Raw genomic sequence first — 22,254 nt, 5'->3', positions numbered from 1 at the left:
GTCGACTACGTAGGAGTCCAGCAACATAGCCATTACGCTAACTGCTGGTCCCAACAATCAGGGATTTTCAAGTCCAACTTCACTCCAGTGTATGCCTTATTCCTGTTAACAGCATCAGCTCACTAAAGTAGTAGTGCTATAGTTGGAAAGAACTCCCGTGTTCATTCATTCTTTATCAAAAAGTGCTCTCTTGGTTTAAAATTAATGACGCCGGGCACATGTGCATGTGTGCCCAAGATCCCGAGAGGAGAATGGAGGAGAAGGGATTGCGGCGTGACCATCCCCCCTGGGGGGTGATTTCTCGCTTTCTGTCTCTATGTCTCTGTCTGTCTGTCTGGCGAGCGCACGCGCCCTACAGTGAAAATCTCTCCAAAAAAAAAAAAATTAATGACAAATATATAAAAAAATTAAGAAAAAGAAAAAGAAAACACAGGGTGGAGGGAGAATCTTGTGCAAAAAGGAAAACTATCATATACAGCTCAGCTATTACTAGCATTTTACATAGTTCTAGAAAAAAATCAGATGTAACCAAACTTATAACTGCATTAGGTGACCAAGGGATTAGAAAATATATATATGTGTTGGGATGAGAGGAGTGAAATCTATATATTCTATAGTAGGAATTCGATATGGGATACTTAGAACATTTCACATAACAGTTTTTGGAGAATTGCTCAATTGTTTAAGCTACGTGCATATGTAACTTTGATCAAATTAAAGTATAAGAAGTTGCTTAGATCATTCCAATCTCTTCATATGTTGTACTTACCATGAGATTCACTGACCTAATCCAGTGGGGAGAGTAGGGAAAAAGGAAAAAAGAGTTTTCTCTGTGCTCTCTAACCTTTGGGGTACCCCTCTCATTCTTCAGATGCAGGGGGGCTTCGCTTGCATCCCTTTCTTTGTGCATCCAGTGACCACTAACAGTTTTTGGACTGCCTTTTAGTGTGAGCTAGCTAATACTGGGGAGGGGAGGGTGAGGAAAACTCACCCCTTGTTCCATGAAACTTTGAATTCTGGTTGCCTTTTCCAGGCATTTGCCATAGATACATTTCTACTCCACGCATTCTGTCCAGATTTACAGTGCCAACACTGGGAGAGTCAAAGTGGAGTTGCACTCACTCCATGTTTCCTGGAACCAAACAATATACCCATTTAAAACATACAACACAGGGGCCAGCAGGTGGCGTAGTGCTCAGGGTGCTGGACTCCCAGGTTGCCTACCGTGGTTCCTGACCTGATGCTTAAAACTCACACTGTGTGTGTGTGTGTGTGTGTGTGTGTGTGTGCTCAAAATCTTGAGAGTAGAGTGGAAGAGAAGGGATTGCAGCATGGCCACTCCCCTGGAGGGAGATTTCTTGCTTTCTGTCTCTAGGTTTCTCCCTGTCTCTCTGGCAAGTGCATGTGCCCTAAAGCAAAATTCTCCCTCCTTAAAAACAAAACAAAACAAAAAAACAAAAAACATACAATGCAGTGATTTTTAGTCAATTTTGTGGATTATGCAATTGTCTTTTAGAAAATTTCCATCACTCAAAACATTTGTCTCTCTCCTTTCCCAGCCCCTGGCTTAGGTTATCACTAATGTACTTTATCTATCTGCAAAGGCTTGCCTTTTCTAGACATTTCATATAAAGGTAATCATATAATATGTAGTCTTTTGTGTCTGAGTTCTTTGTCTGAGGATGTTTCTGGGATTCACCCATGTTTTAGCACATATCTTTTGTTTTTCCTGTCACTAGTTCAAGGGTATTTTGGTTGTTTCCATTCTGGCTACTACAACAATGTAGCTAAGAACATTTGTATAGATACATGTTTCCATTTATGCTTCCAGGAATGGAATTGCTGTGCCAATAGCAACTCTTTGTTTAAGTAGATAAGAAGTTGATAAACTGTTTTACAAAGTAGCTGTGCTGTTCATAATTGCTAGTTGCAATGTATGAGGATTCTAGTTTATCCACATCTTCATCAGCACTTCTGTTTGAATGTCTTTATGTGCATTTTTATACAGTGTAAGAAGTGGTACTTGTATTTTAGTTTGCATTTCCCTAACAGCTAATGATATTAGGGATCTTTTCATATACTTACTGGCCGTACTCATATTTTTTTATGAAACAGCTTTTCAAATCTTTTGCCTATTTTTTTCTTTTCTTTTTTATTAATTACCAGAGGATAATTGTGCTCAGTGGAGAGGCCAAGACACACACACAGAGAGAGAGAGAGAGAGAGAGAGATCATCCATCAGTAGGGCATGGTCACTGCAATCCCTTCTTCCCCATTTTTCCATCCCTTTGGGATTTGGGGCACAACACGTGCACATGCATCCAATGTGTTGATGTGTTTTTCACGCTGTCATGGCTGGGTCGTGAACCTTGGTTGACCACGTTGGGTCTGGCCCTCTTAACCTGTAACCTAAGGGCTGGCTCCTTCCCTCCTCCCAACCCTACTTTAAAAAAAATAAATAAAAGAATTACTTTGTTTAACTTTTACTTACTTATTTACTTTATTTATTTATATTTGACCAGAGAGACAGAGTTGGGGCAAGGGAGGAGTGACAAAGCAAGTTGCCAGGTCCAGGACCTGAACCATAGTCAGCCATGTGGGAGTCCAGTGCCCTCAACCACCCTGCCAGCCCCATTCTCCCATCCGCTCCCTTTTTATTATTATTATTTTATTTTAATTTTTTTGTTCACTAGAGAGAGACAGAGAGCAACTATTATTATTATTTTATTTTATTTTAATTTTTTTGTTCACCAGAGAGAGACAGAGAGCAAAGGTGAGAAATCAGCCTTGGGGGAATAGCCACACTTCAGTCCCTTCTCCATCCTCCTCTTGGAATTTTGAGCATGCAAGTACATTGCCCAGTGTGTTTTTCAGGCCACCAGGTACGGGACTTGAACTGCAGAGTTGTCCATGTGAAATCCAGCCCCTTAACCACCATGCAAACCGCGGGCCCAGTATTGTTGTTGTTTTAGAACTAGGTAACATTTCTGGAGTGCTCCCTGGGTGCCAATCTTTCAGGAGGGTCTTTGTGCATGTTATTAATAGGACGACCTTGAGCAGTAAGTAGACTTACCCCAGGCACCTGAGGTCTGCTCTTACTCTTTAACTAGTGGAGTTTGAAAGGCCATGTGGATTATCATTGAAACAGATGCTGAGAATACTTGGAATAGAGAAAGTTTAAATAATCACTAACTATACTGAGATTGAGCATAAAGAGGTAAAGACAGTTATAAAGAATCTCCTCAAATCGAGGAGAGTACAAAGGAAGGGGACGTCTTGGGAGTCGTCTCTGAAGGCTGAGATTCAGACTTCACTGGATGGTGGGAAAGCTTTCTGGTTTCCTTTGATTGGTTTTGGTGTAGACCAGTGAGGCAGGAGTGCTGGGAGATCGGACCCAGCACCCATGTTGGTTCTTGTTCTACCCTCATGAAGAACTAGAGGCGTGACGCAGAGAGGAGAGGAGGGCAGAATGTATTAGGGGAGGAGAAAGCGCGTCCAGTATAGTGGAAGGGGCCAAGTGGGTTGCCAAAGAGGGGCTGGAGGCGAGGGGTCTTTATCTAGCAGTCTGAGCAGTGGGCTGCTTTCCGCTAAGGAAGTGGGCGTTAGAAAATGGTTACATGGTAGCTGAGTTATTACTCTGTTTATAGGGTCAGCAGACCAGAGCGTCCTGTACCTCTGGCTAGAATACAGTTACCGAAAAGAAACTGTTGCCCTTAGTCCGAGTTGCTTGAGTCTCTCTGCAGCCAGCTTTTGGCTGTGAAAGCTTAGCCACTGTGATGCCATCTGGGCCTTTTCCTGCCTATGTGCTCAATATTCCTCTCTTCTGCCTATTAGCAAGGAGTCTTATTTTCTTTAGAGACATGTAAAGTCATATTTTCTTTAGAGACTGTACATTCATCAGACGATAGAGGGAAAAACACAGACTTTATTAAAGAAAGAGAAACATAGTGACTTCCTTTTGGCCCCTACCCCATCGACCTGTAAGTGGGGTCTAACTCCTGTCTCAGTAGGAGGTAGGCCTGAAAAGCAGACAGTATGTCCTAGAGTGCATTTAGGCAGGAAATCAGAGCCGGAACTAGCAAACGAGAACCACCCCTCCAGGCTGCAGGCAGGCAGACCTGGAGAGACAACTGCTAAGGTGCAGGGAGATGGAGAATCGGCCTGTGGTGGTGCTGTGGACGCTCGGTGGGCACAGACACCTCCAGCTAGCTACCAGCCTCCACCGGCCACCAGGCAGTAAGAGGAAGAAGAAAACAAAGGACCAGAGCACAAACCAACCAGGGAGGGAGGGTTTTTCCCAAATGGAGCGTCCCTTCAACACCCTCTACCGACAGAGCGCAAGCATGCATCGTGCCAGCTGCAAAGACGATGCTTGTAGGGGCCAGTTCCACTATTGCAGAGCAGGTAATGACATTTGTATTTGGAGCTAAGACGTAATAAGTCGATACTGGACACATGATGTAGCATGCTGAGTCTTCTCTGACAGCTAGTGTTACACATGCTTGTGAGTTCCTGTTTTCCACATTCCTGTTTTAATTTATACTACGGTACATACCAGCGGATAGAACCTATTGCAGTCATTTGGCTGTGCATTTATGCTTTGTCACCTCTTTGTAGGCGCCTTACATTTCAGTAAAAGCTAAGACTGTTCTTCCCTGTCTTCCTAGCCCCTACCCTGTTATTAAACCTCTGTGTAGCTTAAAAATTAGCATAAACTAAACATTGGTTAGTTTTCAGAAAAGAAGATAAAGGACTGTCAGGTCAAGGTGGGAGAAGGCTGCTATAAAACACTGCCTGTGTGCTGTGGATAGGGCACTGGATCCCACGTGGCCAACTGGTTTGAATCTTGGCCCTGGCAGCTTGAAAAACACTGAGTATGTGTTTATATGCCTATAATCTTGATGGGATGGAGGCAAAAGGATTGCACACCCCATTGGGAGGTGTTTTCTCTGTCTGTCTGTCTCTCTCTAGTGAGAACACATGCCCTCAGGCAATAAAAATGTTTAAAAAACAGATAAAAAACAAAACACTGCTTGGGCCCACAGGTGGTGTGGCGGTTAAGCTACTGGAGCCCACGTGGCCAACTCTGCAGTTGAGTCCAAGCAGACAGCTTGAAAAAACACACTGGGTGCATGTGCATACATGCCCCAAATCAGGAGAGGAGAATGAAGAAGGGATTGCAGTGTGTCCACCCCTCCATGGGGTGATTTCTCACTTTCTCTGGGGACTATAAAATCTATGGCAAAAATCTAAAACGGAAAGAAGGAAATTAGCCACTGCTTATCCTCAGCTCTGTGTCCTGAGTATACCCACCCTCATGCACAAGGACAGGTGGCTTCTCCTTTAGGAAAGCTAAGCTAGGACTGGCCTTGTGGCCCAGTGGTTAAGAGAGTTGGATTCCACATGGCCAACTGAGGTTCAAATCTCACTTTGGTGGCTTGAAAAACACACCTGGAGTGTGTGCCCCAAATTCCAATCAAATGGAGAAATGGAAGAGAAGGGAATTCCTTGTGACCAGGCCCTAATGTTGGGTGCTTTCTGCCTCTCCTTCCCTCTGTCTCTGTCTATCTCTGGTGAGCACATGCGCCCTTCTTTAAATTAAAAAGTTTAAAAGGGAACTGGCAAATGGTGTAATGCTTATGTCACTGGACTCCCACGTAGTTGACCGGGGTTAGAGTCCCGGACCTGGTGGCTTAAAAAGAACTCATACTGGGCACGTGTCCATGCGTGCCCAAGATCCTAAGAGGAGAATGGAGGAGAAGGGATTGCAACATGGCCTTTCTATTTCTCTCTCTCTCTTTGTCTCTCTGGCAAGCTCGTGTGTCTCATAGCAGAAATCTCTCTTAAAATAAAAAGTTAGAAAGGAAAAACGCTAAGCTGGAATGTTGAACAGCTATGTGGTATGTGGCTCTTTACAAGTGTCTTATAGTCCTTCCCGATTGGGCTTTGCGTGCGCCTGTTTGAGATTAATTGTGATTTTTCCCACATTCTTCCTATGTTTTATTCTACTTTGAGAATATTATGCTATATGAATGTGCTGGGACCCCTGAATGGTTATGTTGAATGTGTGAGTTAGAGAATGCTTTCTTTTTTGTCATCTGTTCTTCTGGGTTCTAATATTTGCTTCTCTTTCAGGTTCTTCCATTTTCTTTCTTTCTAGCGTTCTGATCGTCTTATTTTTTTTTTCCTAAACAATTTCAGAATTTAATTCTTTAACATTATCACCCAAGAAATAAATCTGGGTTATCATTTCTGTAAAACCTGCTGTCTCGGGTTTTCTCTATCTCCTTCCTTCCGGCCTCCTCGCTGTGGGCGTGCCAACAGTACCATTTGTGTATTTCATCTAACCGTTTCCTGCATCTCGCTTGTCATCTTAGTCAGCTAGTGGCCACACAGTCACCTGGCCTGCGTCCTGCTTCCCAGCTCTACTGTAATAATAAGTAGGATCAACTTGGGAGACGAGATTGTTCGTGACCCAACAAGACGCAGCTCAATACATACAAGACGCTTTTCTGTACTGCCCTTCCCCACACACCGACTGTGCCTGACTTCAAAGGCTTGTTGCAGTAGTAGGTGAGCCAGGCAGGCTGGATCCGTCATCCCGTAAGAACACGTGAGGTCTTGGCTTGTTTACCTACAATGGACCCGAAGTATAGTACGCATTGTATGAACATAAGTAATATGTATGTTTATGTCTGTGTGAGTGGCCTCTGGAGTTTTGATGGGAAGCTGTTTTTGTCTCCTAGGGCTCTAGCAGCTAGCCTTTTGCACCCTACCTCTTTATTTCTGACTTGGAAGGGGACACCAGCAGAGAGGGCAGGTGTGGGCCTTCTTGTGGATCTTGGAGTGGACAAAGAGCGAGAGGAGCATGGAGCGTGAAGTAGCAGTGAGGCTGGGTCAGCAGATGGACAGTGAAACTTCACTAGTAATAGAAGAGGAGGGCCGTGCTGTGAAAGAGGGTCTGGGGAATGGTAAAGAGAACGGAAGGGGCTCAAACAGTGTCATGAAAGAGAAAGGAAGCTGCTTTTCCTTCTCTCCTGGGATAAAAGAGATATATAGGCTGGTGGGAGCCCTACACGGGCCTTTCCTTCGGTTTGTCCTCCTTTCTGCCCCTTTGCCTTGTTATCTTCCTTCCTTTCTCCTTTCCTTTTCTTCTAATTGACCACCAGCAGTCCCAGGGTGGTGCGTTTAGTAAGAAAGGTTCTTAAACAGGTTTGGAAGAAGGATTTTTGTTGGTGTTTTTCTCATTTCCTCCTCCCTTTTCTCTCCACTCCCATGACAGATGATGACAGATGAGACTGGACAGTACAGTGTTTGGGGAGCCTCAGAGAGAGCAGGAGGGAGAGAAAGAGAGGTCGGAGTAACTTTTACAGTTGGGGATACCTAAGAGAGAGTTACATAGGCACCGTTTAGGGAGGCTTGGGTTCTAAAGCACATCACTTAAACTCTGGTTATTTACTGCTACTGTTGTTATCTAGTGGTTTCATCTAGCTAACAAGGTTAAAGAAAAGAGACCACGTTGCCTAACAAAATGCTAGAAACACGTAGTTAATATGTTGATCCTGTGTGTGTGTGTGTGTGTGTGTGTGTGTGTGTGTGCGCGCGTATCGTGGGCTTGTTTAGTCTTTCTGAGGATTGCATGTTCAGGCATAAATGTTCTTTACTAAATGAGATGCGCGTTGATACTATGGTGGTGGCAGCATTCGGAGTTTGGCCAGCCAGCCCCAGTCATGGAGCCTGCTGGCAGGCCCTGCTGCTCGCTGCCTCTGTCCTCAGTTTGTCATCTGTGAACTGTGGTCCAAGTATCTGCTTCATAGAATGACCAGGAAGCTTTAGGGCCTGATAGATAACAGGTACTCAGTAAATGTTATTTCTTTTCCTTTGTGGCATTGTTGCAGGTATATTTTTTAGATTATCCAATGTTCTCATAGTTCTGATTTGATTGGTAATATTGCTTAGTTTATTCTTCACTAAATCAACCAAAAACATTCATCAGGAAAAGGCGCCTAATGTTAAGAATACAAATGGCGTGTTTAAACTGATTTTCATCTAAAAACATAACTCTAAATAGGTATTATTCATTAAACATGTGGCATTCACCAAAACTTAAATCGATAAACAGTTACCAGAGAATCTCACCGCTAGAGCAGACTGTTTAATTGTTCTATCAGCTTTCGAGTCCAGATCCATTTATTATGTTATCTTAACAGTCACTTTGTATAAAGGCATTTGCTTTGTCTCTAGGTGTAAAACAAAGGTGTATCCAGATAACCTTCCTACTACCAGTGTGGTGATTGTATTCCACAATGAGGCGTGGAGCACCCTTCTGCGAACTGTCCATAGTGTCATTAATCGCTCACCAAGACACATGATAGAAGAAATTGTTCTAGTAGATGATGCCAGTGAAAGAGGTAAATTGAACATTTTAATGCCAATAATATGCTGCACCTTCTGTCACTAATGGTTAAAAACTAGTTGCTATCATTTTTGACCTAATAATTTTATATAGACTTCTAATATATCCTAAAAATATTTATGGCATTTGGACTCATATGCAGAAAAAAAGCCATTGTGAAACTGAAAATACTGTTGGGCTTTCGGAAAAGTCATGATGCATTTCTACAAAGAAGGGCATGTCATGGCTTTCCCGATGACCTAATACTTTAATTAACCTTTAATTCATGTCACATCTTAATCTTGTTTTAGAAAGAAATAATGCTATATAGTGTTAACATCTGTGCCAAACAGCAAAAAAAAAAAAGAAAGAAAGAAAGAAAGAAAGAGAAAGAAAGAAAGAAAGGAAGGAAGGAAAACCAACCACATAATTCTGTTGGGATTTTCTCTGAGACACCACAGCCCTCAGTCATCGGTTAGAGACCGGATCCTCCTTAGAGCCACGAGTAGAGAAATCTAGCTCCATGTGGAGTAGAAACTATCTGTAACAGCAAAGTGGAGCTTTACCTGGGTGAGCCTTTGTTCTCTAGATTCTTCTTAGGGCTCCCTGCTTTCTCCATTTCTGAGTTTCGAGAATGGGCTATAGCTGTGTGCGTAAAGGGAGCAGGAAGGACAAAAGGGTGGTATGTAATAAGACTGTTATGACACATCTCCACGATGACGCACAGATGTCCTTCTAAGAATCTCAGAATTTTTCACAAGCTTTACAATTTCCCCACCAATCTCATGAAACACTCTTTTGCGAAAGGATATAGTAATTAAAGGGGTGTTAAACCAGTGTTTCTTATTCTGATTTATTTATTTATTTATTTATTTTGAGATTTCACACTGTAGAGTACTAGAGGGAAGGCTCTCTGCTTAATTCATCAGGAAAGAAACTTGTCAAAACTCAGATATCCAGTAGTTCCCATTCTTTTCTTTTTTTAAATAGCACTTCTATTTAGGAGTTGTTTGTGTCATGTGATGTGTTCCCCAAATGTTCCTCTGCTCATATGAGAAAAATTTGAAGGGAGCTACAGTAAATAGTTCCCTACTGTTTTTCTTTCTTCCCTTCTTGTCCAGTCTTAAACTCTATGTCCCATCATTTCAACCTTTTTATTTATTTATTTATTTGAGAGGTTTTTGCTACAGAGTGCATGCGCTTTCCAGAGAGACAGAGAGAAAGAAAGTGAGAAATCACCCCCAGGGGGAATAGCCACACCGCATTCCCTTCTTCTCCATTTTCCACTCAGGATCTTGGGCACACATGCACACATGCCCAGCGTGAGTTTAAGCCACCGGGTCTGGGACTCAAACCACGGTCGACTACATGGGAGTTCAGCGACATAGCCAGTACATTGACTGCTGGTCCCCAACCTGTTTTGTTATTATCTTCAGCTTTTTTGTCTATTCTCTCATCATATTTGCTAAGACAGTTTAGTCAAATGTTATACCCTCTCTTTTTTTATGCCCACACGAATATATGCATTTAACAGAAAATTTAATTACATTATATATTATTAGTAGTCATTTATACATTAATAACAATTTAAACCTTACATCTATACAAAGACTAAGCTATAGCCTTACCTTCTCAGGCACCTTATATCTTACCACAATAATTAAACAGACAGTTTATAATCACACAAGACATTTAAATAGTATAATATATAATGTAATTAAATGTCAAAATGAATAAGAGATATTATAAATTAAGAATACCACATTTGAAAAAAAGAAATAATTACCGTTGACAATAGAAGAATAAACCTTATGTGGATAATTGGTTTGCCAGAAATTAATCTGTCTTTAGGAATATTAACCTAAATTAACTTAAGCAGTATATACGGACATTTATCCTGCAAAGGGCATGTGCTTGGTTTACTTAGAGGTTAATATCTGCTAAATTAAATACTTTTCCTCAGATGAAATGACTTCTTTTTCCATTTCCTCCTTTGTAATCTCTCTTATTCTGAGAGTTCCCAAGAAGCTTGTATGGAACAGTAAATTTTGTGAGATATGCTCTAATTAGCAAGTTTCAGATTCCCCCAACTCCGAAGTGGCAAAGAAACTCACATACACTATTCTCCATTTTCCTTTGCTCCCTAAGGCCTTACTTAATCCCCAGCCGGCTTATGTCTGAGAGAGTGCTAGTGTGAGCAGAGGGCCATGCCACTGCTTCGTTGAGGCTTCCGTCAGTAGGGGGTGCCCCTGAGGGCTGCCCTGGAGTCCCCTTTTCTTGATCTTCCTGGGAAGCCTCAAGTACCTAGGTCATCACTTCCCATATGTCGGAAGCATTAGGTACTGTTTCCCGTGGTCATAGTTGCAGTTTTGCTATCTAGATGGAGAAGTAGCTGATGGAGGGACCAGCAGATGGCGTAATGGTTATATTGCTAGACTCCCATGCAGTCAACCATGGTTCAAGACCCAGACCTGGTGGCTTAAATTTTTCCATTTCCTCCTTTGTAATCTCTCTTATTCTGAGAGTTCCCAAGAAGCTTGTATGGAACAGTAAATTTTGTGAGATATGCTCTAATTAGCAAGTTTCAGATTCCCCCAACTCCGAAGTGGCAAAGAAACTCACATACACTATTCTCCATTTTCCTTTGCTCCCTAAGGCCTTACTTAATCCCCAGCCGGCTTATGTCTGAGAGAGTGCTAGTGTGAGCAGAGGGCCATGCCACTGCTTCGTTGAGGCTTCCGTCAGTAGGGGGTGCCCCTGAGGGCTGCCCTGGAGTCCCCTTTTCTTGATCTTCCTGGGAAGCCTCAAGTACCTAGGTCATCACTTCCCATATGTCGGAAGCATTAGGTACTGTTTCCCGTGGTCATAGTTGCAGTTTTGCTATCTAGATGGAGAAGTAGCTGATGGAGGGACCAGCAGATGGCGTAATGGTTATATTGCTAGACTCCCATGCAGTCAACCATGGTTCAAGACCCAGACCTGGTGGCTTAAAACTCACACCAGGCATGTGTGCGTATGTGCCCGATTCCAAGTGGAGACTGGAGAAGGGCTTATAGCATGGCCATCCTCCCCGTGGGGCAAGGTGGGTGATCTCTCACTTTCTGCCTTTCTGTTTCTCTCGGGTGAGAGCACATGCCCTATAGTAAAAATCTCTCTATTTAAAAAAAAGAGAGAGAGAGAAAGGGAGAGAATTATCTAATGGAATTTTCTTTGGCTTTATTGTTTAGGTAATAATGATTGGGCCAGGGAACAAGAGCAAGCTTTTTACTTTTGTGTAACTCTTCAAAACTGCTTTTTCCTCTTTGTGAGACACATCTGAGATATCATCATTTCTCACCTGGACTGCTGAGATAGACTTACTTTTTCACCCTTTTCCAACTGTTTGCCACACCACCCACAGAGTGAGCTTTTAGGCATGCAAATCTGATCATGTCTCTTCTCTGATTAAAGCCCCCCTTCTAAGGCTCAAATGACCTGGTCAGTATCTTCAGTCACATCTTTAACTATTCCCTGCCTACCCCATTCACATACTTCTGCCCTTTGTCCACAATTTTCTCCTTTGAATCTGTCAAAAGTATCATCTTCCTCCCTACCTCAGGGCTTTCACTGCAGTGTTATTGTCCTCTGAACACTGTTCTCTAGGGAAAGTTACAAGTATCATTTTCCTTCCTACCTCAGGGCTTTTGCTATGCGATGCTGTCCTCTGCACATTGCTCTCTAGGGAACATTCTCTGTGGTCTCCCAGGCCTACTTAACATCTAATTATCCTCGAGAGTTCAGCTCAAAAGTGCTATATTTCAAGAGGCCTTCCTTGACCTACTGAGACCCTGTCAGGTCTCTCTGAACGTGTCTCAGAACACGCTCCATTCCTCTCCACAGCTCTCACTAGTTTTTTTTTGTTTGTTTTCTTTTTTCTTTTTTTTGGAGATGTTTTTGCTGTAGGGCAGGTGCACTTTCCAGAAAGAGAGAAACAGAGACAGAAAGCAAGAAATCACCCCCTCCCCTCAGGGGGGATGGCCACGCCACAATCCCTTCTCTTCCCGGGACCATGGGCACACATGCACAAGTACCCAGCGTGAGTTTAAGCTACGGGGTCCAGGACTCGAACCATGGTCGACTGACTACATGGGAGTCCATAGCTGTTACTCCAACTGCTGGTCCCTCTAACTAGAGTTTTAATTATTGACTTGTGTAGTTAATGTCTGTCTTCCTCTGATAGAGTATACTCTCCATCAAGGCTGTTTGCTCAGTTGTTTCCTTAGTGTTCACAGTGCCTGTTTCATAGTAAACAGTCTAGAATTATTGAATAAATAATGAAAGAATAATCCGCCACTCAGTTAGCCCTCACATTTCCTATCTGTGCATACTTCCAAATTCTGTTGTGTAGCATGCACACTCTGCTCATGGCCTCAGGACTCTTGATTTCACAGTTGACCTGCTGAATAGCTCCACTTATTAAAGTATAAAGTGCTATAATTATCCCTGTGTTCTTGATGAGGCGAATGAGGCTTAGCATGGTAGAGGGGTATCCAAACTCTGTATAAACCCAGGTCTTGAACTTCTAACCACCATGTACATCACTTCCAAGTTAACGTTGGCAGGATCTGTAATAAAGTCAGCCTAAGTGAATTAATCCCTAGTTCACGCCGGAAGTTATGTAATTGTCATCTCAGAAGATTATCATAAGACTTAGAATTTATATAATGTTCCTAATCTGAGATAACTATTGTCTTTCATTTTACGCAAAAGGAAGTTTTTATTTGGTAGGGATTAGGAGTCATTTATTAGTCTAGTCCCAGCTCTTCCTGCTACTTGTCAGAGTTCTCACTAATATTTTCCAGGTGTTCTGTGAGCAGTGAAGTTTTCCCTGATAGTCATACTGTAGAACAACCTCGTACTCCTAATGGAGAGTTGTTTATAGGCCGTAGTTGTAAAGATATTCTAATAAATAGAAGTCTCTCTTGTTTTTAGACAAACTAGTAGCTCCTAACCTCAGTCATGTAATTTCTCAGGGCCTCAGTTTTGTAAGATGAGTCTTGAGTAGATAGTTCCAAATCTCTCAACCAAGCCTGACTCCATAACTCTGTTCAGCTGATAGGAAGATACCTGTTTCTTAGTCTGATCATAAGAAAGGCGCAAAGATGTCAAGGAAATTTGTGGAACTGCAAAGTTTATGAGTTACCAGACCATAGAATCATGTGTTTTTTTTTCTTTTTGTTCATAGATAAGACAGAGTATGATGGTTTTCGTAGATGTGAGACTTTAATCATATCACTTGGTTCTTAAGATGCATTTTAAATACTTAATATCTGGGGTGGGGAAACTTGTTAGGAGACACGTTGTTTTGACACACCCAGACTTGACTAATCAAAGGTAGTAGAATATATCTTACACCCTGCCACATGAGATTCTGTCACATTCTGGACATAAAATATTTTAAATTTGCACAGGATCAAATGCTTCCTAAGTACTGATTTGTTCCTCTCCAGAGTTCCTTTCTAAGATTTTCTTGTAGCGGATAAAAAGATGGATTTTGAAGTCAGGGTGATTTGTCTTCTTAACCACATGCATGTAATATTCCAAACCTTAGATTTTCATTTTTTGGAAAAAGATTTATTTAACTTTATTTTTTATTATTTATCTTTTTAAAATTTGACCAGAGGGAGACAGAGAGAAAGTAAGAAAGCAAGCCGCCAGGCCCAGGACTCGAACCATGGTCGGCCTTGTGGAAGTCCAATGCCCTAACCACTATGCCACCTGCCAGTCCCAGATTTTCATTTCTAAAGTATAGTAAGACTTAAATTCACAGGGCGATTGTGAGGACTAGATGAAACAAAATATGTGACAAGCCTAGCATTACACTAAACCGCCTCAAATGTTAGGTGCTACTGCAAAATGTTTCTTTTCTCCAGGATTGGTACTACCCTCAATTTTCACTCAGAATCAAGTTACATTTTTCTAACCCAAAGACTTGATTCATAAATCACAGTGATATTTCTCAGATACTCTTTAGCCCGAATATGAAATACATCCATGGGAATGGTGAGCGGGACGTAGACCTTGCTGTGTCATGGCTAGCACATCCCTGTTAGTTCATTACTGAGTCGTACTGGAGACCAATCAAACAGGCAAGAATCATATCATCCCCATTTGTCTTTCTCACCCCGCTGTATAAGAAGCCTGTTGGAGTCCCACTTTTTGTGTTTAAAAATCCCTGATTTCTCTGGCCTTTCCTTTACTAGAGTCCTGTGAGACAAAGCGAGTCATAGGAGACCAAGTATTTCCATCTGAACTATTTTCCTTCCCAGATAGGTTATCTGTTTCCTTGTTGTATAGGGACTGCTTGAAAAGACATTTAACCATATCAACACCCATAGCTGCTGTGGCATAAATTTTAGAAACTAACATAATGTGAAAAACCTTTTCTCTTTAGTTTAAGGATGCTACACCTTTTCTAAATTTTAAAGTCAGTTGTAAATTTGGAGGTAGGACATCAATGCCTTCTGAGCATAACCTTTCACCTAAACTCTCTAGGAGAGCTGTCGGTTTCACACACCCACGTACTTTCCGTTTCTCCCTTTCCTTCCTTTTTCTCTTTTCCTCTTCAGTTGCCTTTCCCTTTTATTTTTTTAAGAATTATTTTAACTTTATTTTATTTATGCATTTATTTATTTTAATTTGACCAGAGAGGGACAGAGAGAGAGAAAGTGAGAGAGCAAGCCGCCAGGTCAGGACTCAAACCAAGGTCGGCCATGTGGGAGTCCAGCACCCTTAACCACCACACCACCTGCCGGCCTCGCCTTTCCCTCTTTAGACTGTTTTTCCTCAGACCTTTTTTTCTTATTTTGTTAAGGATAACTTTTGGCCTTGCATTTCTCTTCTGATGTGCCCTCACCGCCAACTTTTTTATAAAATAATTGTATGATCAGAGACTGGCAATCAGTAAGATAGTTCATTGCTGCCTTTTGAAGAACTCTCACAACTTGCTGAACTCTACTAGCCAGGGTAGATTCTGTTCATTTCTCTGTTGAAGTCTGGATTTAATGCTGTTGAACAATTTTCTTCCTACGTCACCCATCCTTAGGCAAGATAAGAAAAAGAATTGAGTCTGACAGAGGTACTCAGAGAAATAAAGGAATAAGCCTATCCTTGACTGAGACTGAGCCAAATAATTTCACAGGTAATAAGGCAGAGACAGCTCAGTCCACGCTCTCAGAAAGAAAAAGATTCTGTTTATCTAAATGGGTTTGTGAATCAGGTGACCTAGCTGAGAGTGCTCGGTAATTACGTGTTCAATGACTGTTATAAATCAAGATTGCTTTGCATCTGAGTAGTGCTAGGTCATGCCTTTGTAAATGATTTTTTGTTTTGTTCATTTTTCAGACTTTTTGAAAAGGCCATTAGAGAGTTATGTGAAAAAACTAAAAGTACCAGTTCACGTCATCCGAATGGAGCAACGCTCTGGGTTGATCAGAGCTAGGTTAAAAGGAGCTGCCGTGTCTAAAGGCCAAGTGATCACCTTCTTGGACGCTCACTGTGAGTGCACAGTGGGGTGGCTGGAGCCTCTGCTCGCCAGGATCAAGCATGACAGGTAATTTTCTAGATCTCTAAGCTCATTTTTAGTATATTTGTGTTAAACTATATGGCAAGTTGCACAATACTGTGTTTTTAAGTAAATACTAAAGTAATTTCCTCCCAAGTGTCCTTAAAATATTCATAAAGATGCTAAACAAAATTGGAAGAAGACTACACTGAGTCCTGTCAGGAATGTTTGCAAGCCATTGTTAAAGGGAATAGATTAGGAATCTTGTTGGAATGTGTATCGTGTGCTCTGTATGTGAATCAAAGCAGAGAGACCGTCAACTCAATACTTACTTGCCCCTGTTCTCGGAGGCTACCACCGGACAGGCAGGTCATCTTATCTCTGCTTCCTCACTGGAGCCATAGCTCTCAGCTTGTAGCACAGCAAGTAAAAGGGGGTGAAAAGAAGTACATTGTGTCCCCAAATGCTAGCTGGTGTATGGAAGAGCATCCCAGTCCTAGGTCATGGAGGAAGATTGGTGCAAGGCATGTCATCTTGCATGCTATCATTTTTCAAAGAATTACCTACTGCTTGGCTCCAGCTTAGTTCTTGAGTGTCAAGAGAGACCCTAACTTCAGTCTGCTAGACCTATGTCTGAATTTCTGCTTGTCATTGCAATTTAAACTAGAGGCTACCTGTTTCAGGTTAACATTAAAGTTTAGATTTTAGGGCGGTAAATTTTTACTAGTGGAGTGGAGCATTACGGAAGCTACCGCTTCCACATTTATCCTGTCTGTTAGCAAATGCTAGACCTGCATCTCTTCCCTTTCAGAGGCAATAAGAAAAACCAACATTGGGCCAGTGAGAAAATAGACCAGCTTTAGGAAAGAGAACATTTCCCTAAAGAATGAAGGGAGTACAAACCTATCTAAATTGTTTACCATGAATAGTAAGTGACTGATTTATGAAAGGTATGCTTGCCTAAAGATAGCATACAGCGTTGAGAGGCAAGAGCCTGAACCCATGGAGAGAAAGCAGTGTGAGGTGATGACAGGGAATGGAAGGAAACCGGCTGAAATAACAATGACGGTGACTTTTAGCTGGTGCTGCATGCTGGATTAGATATCCTGAATAACTTCTCCAACTGAACAAACTAAAACGCTGGATAAAACATACATTTTTTAAAAGGCATCATTGAGTTGGCACAAAAGCAAGAAATTTGCAGATTTCAAGATAAAGTGAAGAAATGAGCATCTGAACTCTAGAGACAGCTTTCACTTACAGAATTACTGCTGACCTTTGGAGACACTAAGCTTCTGCCTCGATAGATAAACAAGGCAGGAGGTTAGGAGTCAAAGCTTAGGCCCTGTGTAAGGTGGGAGAGTTAATGGGAAACACCTGTATAGGGGTCAGCAGATGGTGTAGTGGTTGTGGTGCTGGATTCCCACATGACTGACGGCAGTTCAAATCCCAGACCTGGCAGCTTGAAACTCATGCCAGGTGTGTGTACATGCACATCCAAGTCCCAAGAGGAGAATGGAAAAGAAGGGATTGTGGTGTGACCATACCCCCTGGGTGGGGGCAGTTTCTCACTTCCTTTCTCTCTTTCTCTGTGTCTCTAGCAAGCATAGGCACTCTGTAGCAAAAATCTCTTTCAAAAACAAACAAACAAACAAAACTGACCTGTATAAAGCTAGAATCTTGAATTCTTTACCTCAGTGTAAGTAACAATGCAAAATAAAATGTACCGCATTAAAGCATCCTTGCCTGTCTTTCAGCCTTGATAAGGAATAGGGGAAACAGATTTCTTCTAATATAGAGAAAAAGGAAACCAACCAGATTCTTTTTTAAAAAAATAATTATTTAATTCCATTTGTTGTTGTTATTTTTTAATTTGATCACACAGAGAGAGAGAGAGAGAAAGTGGGGAAGCAAGTTACCAGGTCTGGGACTCAAACTGCAGTTGGCCATGTGGGAATCCAGTGCCTTTAACCACCATGCCACCTGCCGGCCCCCACAACCAGATTCTTTTTTATGAGTCACTAGTATAACCATGATTTGAAAACCAGAAATGAACTATAAAGAAAATTACCTCCCAAGCTCATTCACAAATGCTAGTATGAAGATCCTGTAGTACCAGCAAGCCAAAGTCAACAGTATCTGAGGAGTTTTCAAGAAGTTTATGGAAAATACCTATTATGAGAAAACTATGTATAAAATTAAGATTTTTTTGCACCAAAATAAAATTGTACTTTAAATCATTTCCATGAATCTTTTAAAAATTGAAGTCCCCTCCTATACATATTAATGTAAGCAAATATATCAGACCTAATTGATATAGGGTTTGGCTTAATATTACAAAGCAAATTCATGTAGCACTCTGTTAACATATTGTTAAAACTATGATCACAAACTTATTAAAACCTGTGATCATGTGACCAGCAGATGGCATCATGGTTACGTTGCTGAACTCCCATGTAGTTGGCTGTGGTTTGAGTCCCAAACCCAGAAGCTTAAAACTCACGCCTGGCGTGTGTGCCCAAAAATCTGAGAGGAGAATAGAGGAGAAGGGATTGCAACATGGCCATCCCCCCAGGGGGTGATTTCTCGTTTTCTGTCTGAATGTCTCTCTGGCGAATACATGCCCCCTACAGCAAAAATCTCTCTAAAAAAACAAACAAACCTGTGATCACTTCCATAAGGACAGCAAAAGTGTTCACAAAATTTATATTCCCATAAGATTAGAAAATACTTATTAAGCAAATTATTATAAAATGGAAATTTACTAATCCAGGAAATGATATCTTTAAAAACAAGCCAATCTTGGGACCAGCAGATGGTGTAATGGTTCCATTGATGGACTCCCACATAGTCAATTCCAGTTTGATTCCCAGACCCAGTGGCTTGAAACTCATGCCAGGCACATGTGCATGCATGCCCAAGATCCCTGAAAGGAGAATGGAGGAGAAGGGATTGTGGAGCGGCCATCCCCCTAGGGGTGATTTCTTGTTCTCTGTCTCTCTGGTGAGTGCACATACCCTATAACAAAAATCTCTTAAAAAAAATAAATAAAAGCAAACCTTAGCAAGCAAGTATCATATGAAGACACTGAAAAAAGAAAGCTTTTTTTTTTTTTTTTGAGATAGAGAGCAAAAAAGCCTTGAATTACCACTCTGAATATTATGAGAAGTCTTAGGTTCTAAAGAAACAAATAAAGAGTGCTTATTGGAAAGAAAAACAAGTGTTGTCAGTTGCAAATGATATGCTTGTCTGTGAGGGAAAATAATCTTTACACAAAATAATAGAAGTGATAAGAATTTAGCGGTGTTGCCAAAGATGATGTTACTATAAAAAAGTCATTTTCCTTCACACCAGTGAGGAATCTTTAGAAAATATACTGTAAAAAGAAAAGATAGTCTTTATAATAGCAATGGAAATGAAATCATGGACTGTCCTTAATACATTTATCAGAGCCAGCAGGTAGCAGGGTAGGTTGGGACACTGGACTTCCACCTGGCCAACCACAGTTTGATCCCCAGAACTGGCTGCTTACTTTCAAACTATCTCTCTCTCTATCTCTAATTCTGTGTCTCTTTCTGGTCAAATTAAATAATAATAATAACAAAATTGAATAAATAATTCCTTTAAAAAGAATACATTTATCAAAAGATTTGTGAAATGTAAAACTATTGAAATTCACTGAAATATAATCTAAATGAAGAGAAGGATTATGTTCAGGGAAGAAAAGTCAGTAACATAAAAATACTCAATTCTCCCCCATTAATCTATTAACTCAATGCATTTCCGATTGAAATCTCAATCAAGGGGACCAGCAGTTAGCCTAATGGCTATGTCGCTGGACTCCCATGTAGTCGACCGCGGATCGCGTCCTGGACCCGGTTAAAACTCACGCCAGGCGCGTGTGCATGCATGCCCAAGATCCCAAGAGGAGAATGGAGGAGAAGGGATTGCCGTGTGGCCATCCCCCCGGGGGGGTGATTTCTCGCTTTCTATCTCTTGTCTCTCTCTGTCTTTCTGGCGAGCGCATGCGCCCTATGGCAAAAACCTCTCCAAAAAAAGAAAAAAAAAAAAAGAAATCTCAATCAAATTTCTGTTTGAAGAGCTGAACAGTCTAATTCTAACATATACGTGGAAATGCAAAATGTACAAAAGTAGTTAGGGTACTCCTGAAGCAGTTACATATAGGGGTGTTCTCTATCAAATCTCAAGACATATTTTTAAATTTATTTTAAATTATACCCCAGGGCCAGAAGGTGGTATGGTGGTTAAGGCGCTGGACTCAGCGGCTTGAAAATCACACTGGTTGCATGTCTGTGCATGCCCAATATTCCAAGAGGAAAATGGAGGAGAAGAGATTGCAGCATGGCCATCTACCCTTGGAGTGATTTCTTACTTTCCCTTTCATCGTCTCTGCCTTTCCCCATCAAGCTCACATGTGCCCTAAGGTGAAAACCTGAAAAAAGTAAAAAAGTCATACCCCACCAGATACTAAGATTTATCGTAAAGTCATATTACTGGTGGCAGTGAGATTGATGTAGAATTCACAGATGGACTAGTGAACCAGAGTAGCATCTAGAAACCAGCCCCATTTTCATATAAAACGTGGTTTAGATGTATTTATGATACAGGGGATACTGATTATTACAGCAGAAAAGTAAAAGATCATTGTAAAAAAGTAAAAGTGACCGGAGCCACTGGTAATCTATAAAGAAAATAAATGAAGTTGCATACTTACTACATATTATACCCCAAATTAAAATTAATTCCTCAAGGGACAGCAGGTGGTGTGGTAGCTAAAGGTGCTGGATTCCCATGGTTCAAGTCCCAGATCTGACAGCTTGCTTTCTCACTTTCCCTTTCTCTCTCTGGTCAAATTAATAAATTATTAAAATAATAATAACAAAGATAATAATAATAAAAGGATAATAACAATACATAGAGTTAAATAAATAATTATTCTAAAAATTAATTCCTCAAGGATTAAAGACAAATGCAAAAAGCAAATACATACTTTTTTCCTTTTTTAATTTTGTTGGACATGTGTACTTGCTGGAGATAGAGAAGGAAAGCAAGAAAGTGTCCCCCCACCCCGTCCCTGTGGAGAATGATCAGATTGCAATCTCTTTTCTATTTTTCCTTCCTTTGGGGATCTTGGGCACTCACTCACATATGCCCAGTGTGTTCCTCAAATTGCCAGGTCCATGAGTCAAACAGTGTAGTCAGCTGTATGAGATCCAACTGCCTTAACCAGCACATTATGGGCTGGCTCACATATTAAAAAAAAAAAAAGAAAAAGTATAGCATATCTTTTTTTAAAGAATTATTTTATTTAAATTTATTTATTTATTTGTATTTATTTGTTTTTATTTTACCAGACAGGGATGGGGGGAGGGAGTGACAAATCAAGCCACCAGTCCAGAACTTGAACTGTGGTCGGCCATGTGGGAATCCAGCACCCTTCACCACACCAGCTGCCAGCCCGCAGTACAAAATATCTTTATGATCTTAGAGTACACAGAGATTTCTTAAATTAGACGCAATTAGGTAGGATATCACATACCATAAAATACATGAAAGGCTATGTGTAGGGCACCTTTCTTTGGAAATGGGTGTGATCATTTTGTGAGTTTTTTCAACCTTAAAAGAAAAATCACAGTGCCAGGAACCAGCAGTTAGCATAATGGCTATGTCGCTGGACTCCCATGTAGTCGACCATGGTTCGCGTCCCGGACCCGGTGGCTTAAAACTCACACTGGGCGTGTGTGCGTGTGTGCCCAAGATCCCAAGAGGAGAATGGAGGAGAAGGGATTGCAGCGTGACCATCCCCCCTGGGGGGTGATTTCTCGCTTTCTCTCTCTCTGTCTGGCGAGGGCACGCGCCCTATAGCAAAAACCTCTCCAAAAAAAGAAAAAAAAAGAAAAATCACAGTGCCAATGAAAAAGCATTTAAATATATGATTGAATGGTTAGTATGAATAAATACAAACCTGCAGGGACAATGTTCTTTCTAAAAATTAAAAAATATAAATTTTTATAAGTTTGAGTTATTACTTAATGTTTTATTAGCCAAAATGCAAGAAATGACATCCAAAATTGATAACATTATAGAGAAACTAGAGGGAGAAATGTGACACTTTTGGAAAGTAATAAATAATATTACCTTAATTTAATAATCTCACTACTGGTAGTTTTCTATTAAAGTAAAGGTGAAATATTGGGGCCAGTAGGTGGCATGCTGCGTAAGGCACTGGACACCCGCATGGCCGGCCGTGGTTTGAGTCCCAAACATGATGGCTTGCTTTCTCTCTTTCTCCCTT

The 22,254-nt window shown here is 41.2% G+C and overlaps 1 protein-coding gene across 1 annotated transcript in view; it reads left to right on the top strand.

Annotated features, from left to right (window-relative positions):
- GALNT1 (polypeptide N-acetylgalactosaminyltransferase 1) overlaps positions 1–22,254 on the top strand; it is a 90,953-nt gene that overhangs the window by 33,683 nt on the left and 35,016 nt on the right. The window contains exons 4-5 of the mRNA XM_006150525.3: positions 8,245–8,411; positions 15,779–15,986. Of these exons, the coding sequence (XP_006150587.1) occupies positions 8,245–8,411; positions 15,779–15,986 (375 nt within the window). The remainder of the gene's footprint in view (positions 1–8,244; positions 8,412–15,778; positions 15,987–22,254) is intronic.

This window comes from Tupaia chinensis, unplaced genomic scaffold (assembly GCF_000334495.1).
Source record: "Tupaia chinensis unplaced genomic scaffold, TupChi_1.0 Scaffold000290_1, whole genome shotgun sequence".
NCBI classification, from domain to species: domain Eukaryota; kingdom Metazoa; phylum Chordata; class Mammalia; order Scandentia; family Tupaiidae; genus Tupaia; species Tupaia belangeri.
The sequence above is the reverse complement of the archived record's forward strand: the minus strand, read 5'-3'. Positions and strand labels throughout refer to the sequence as shown.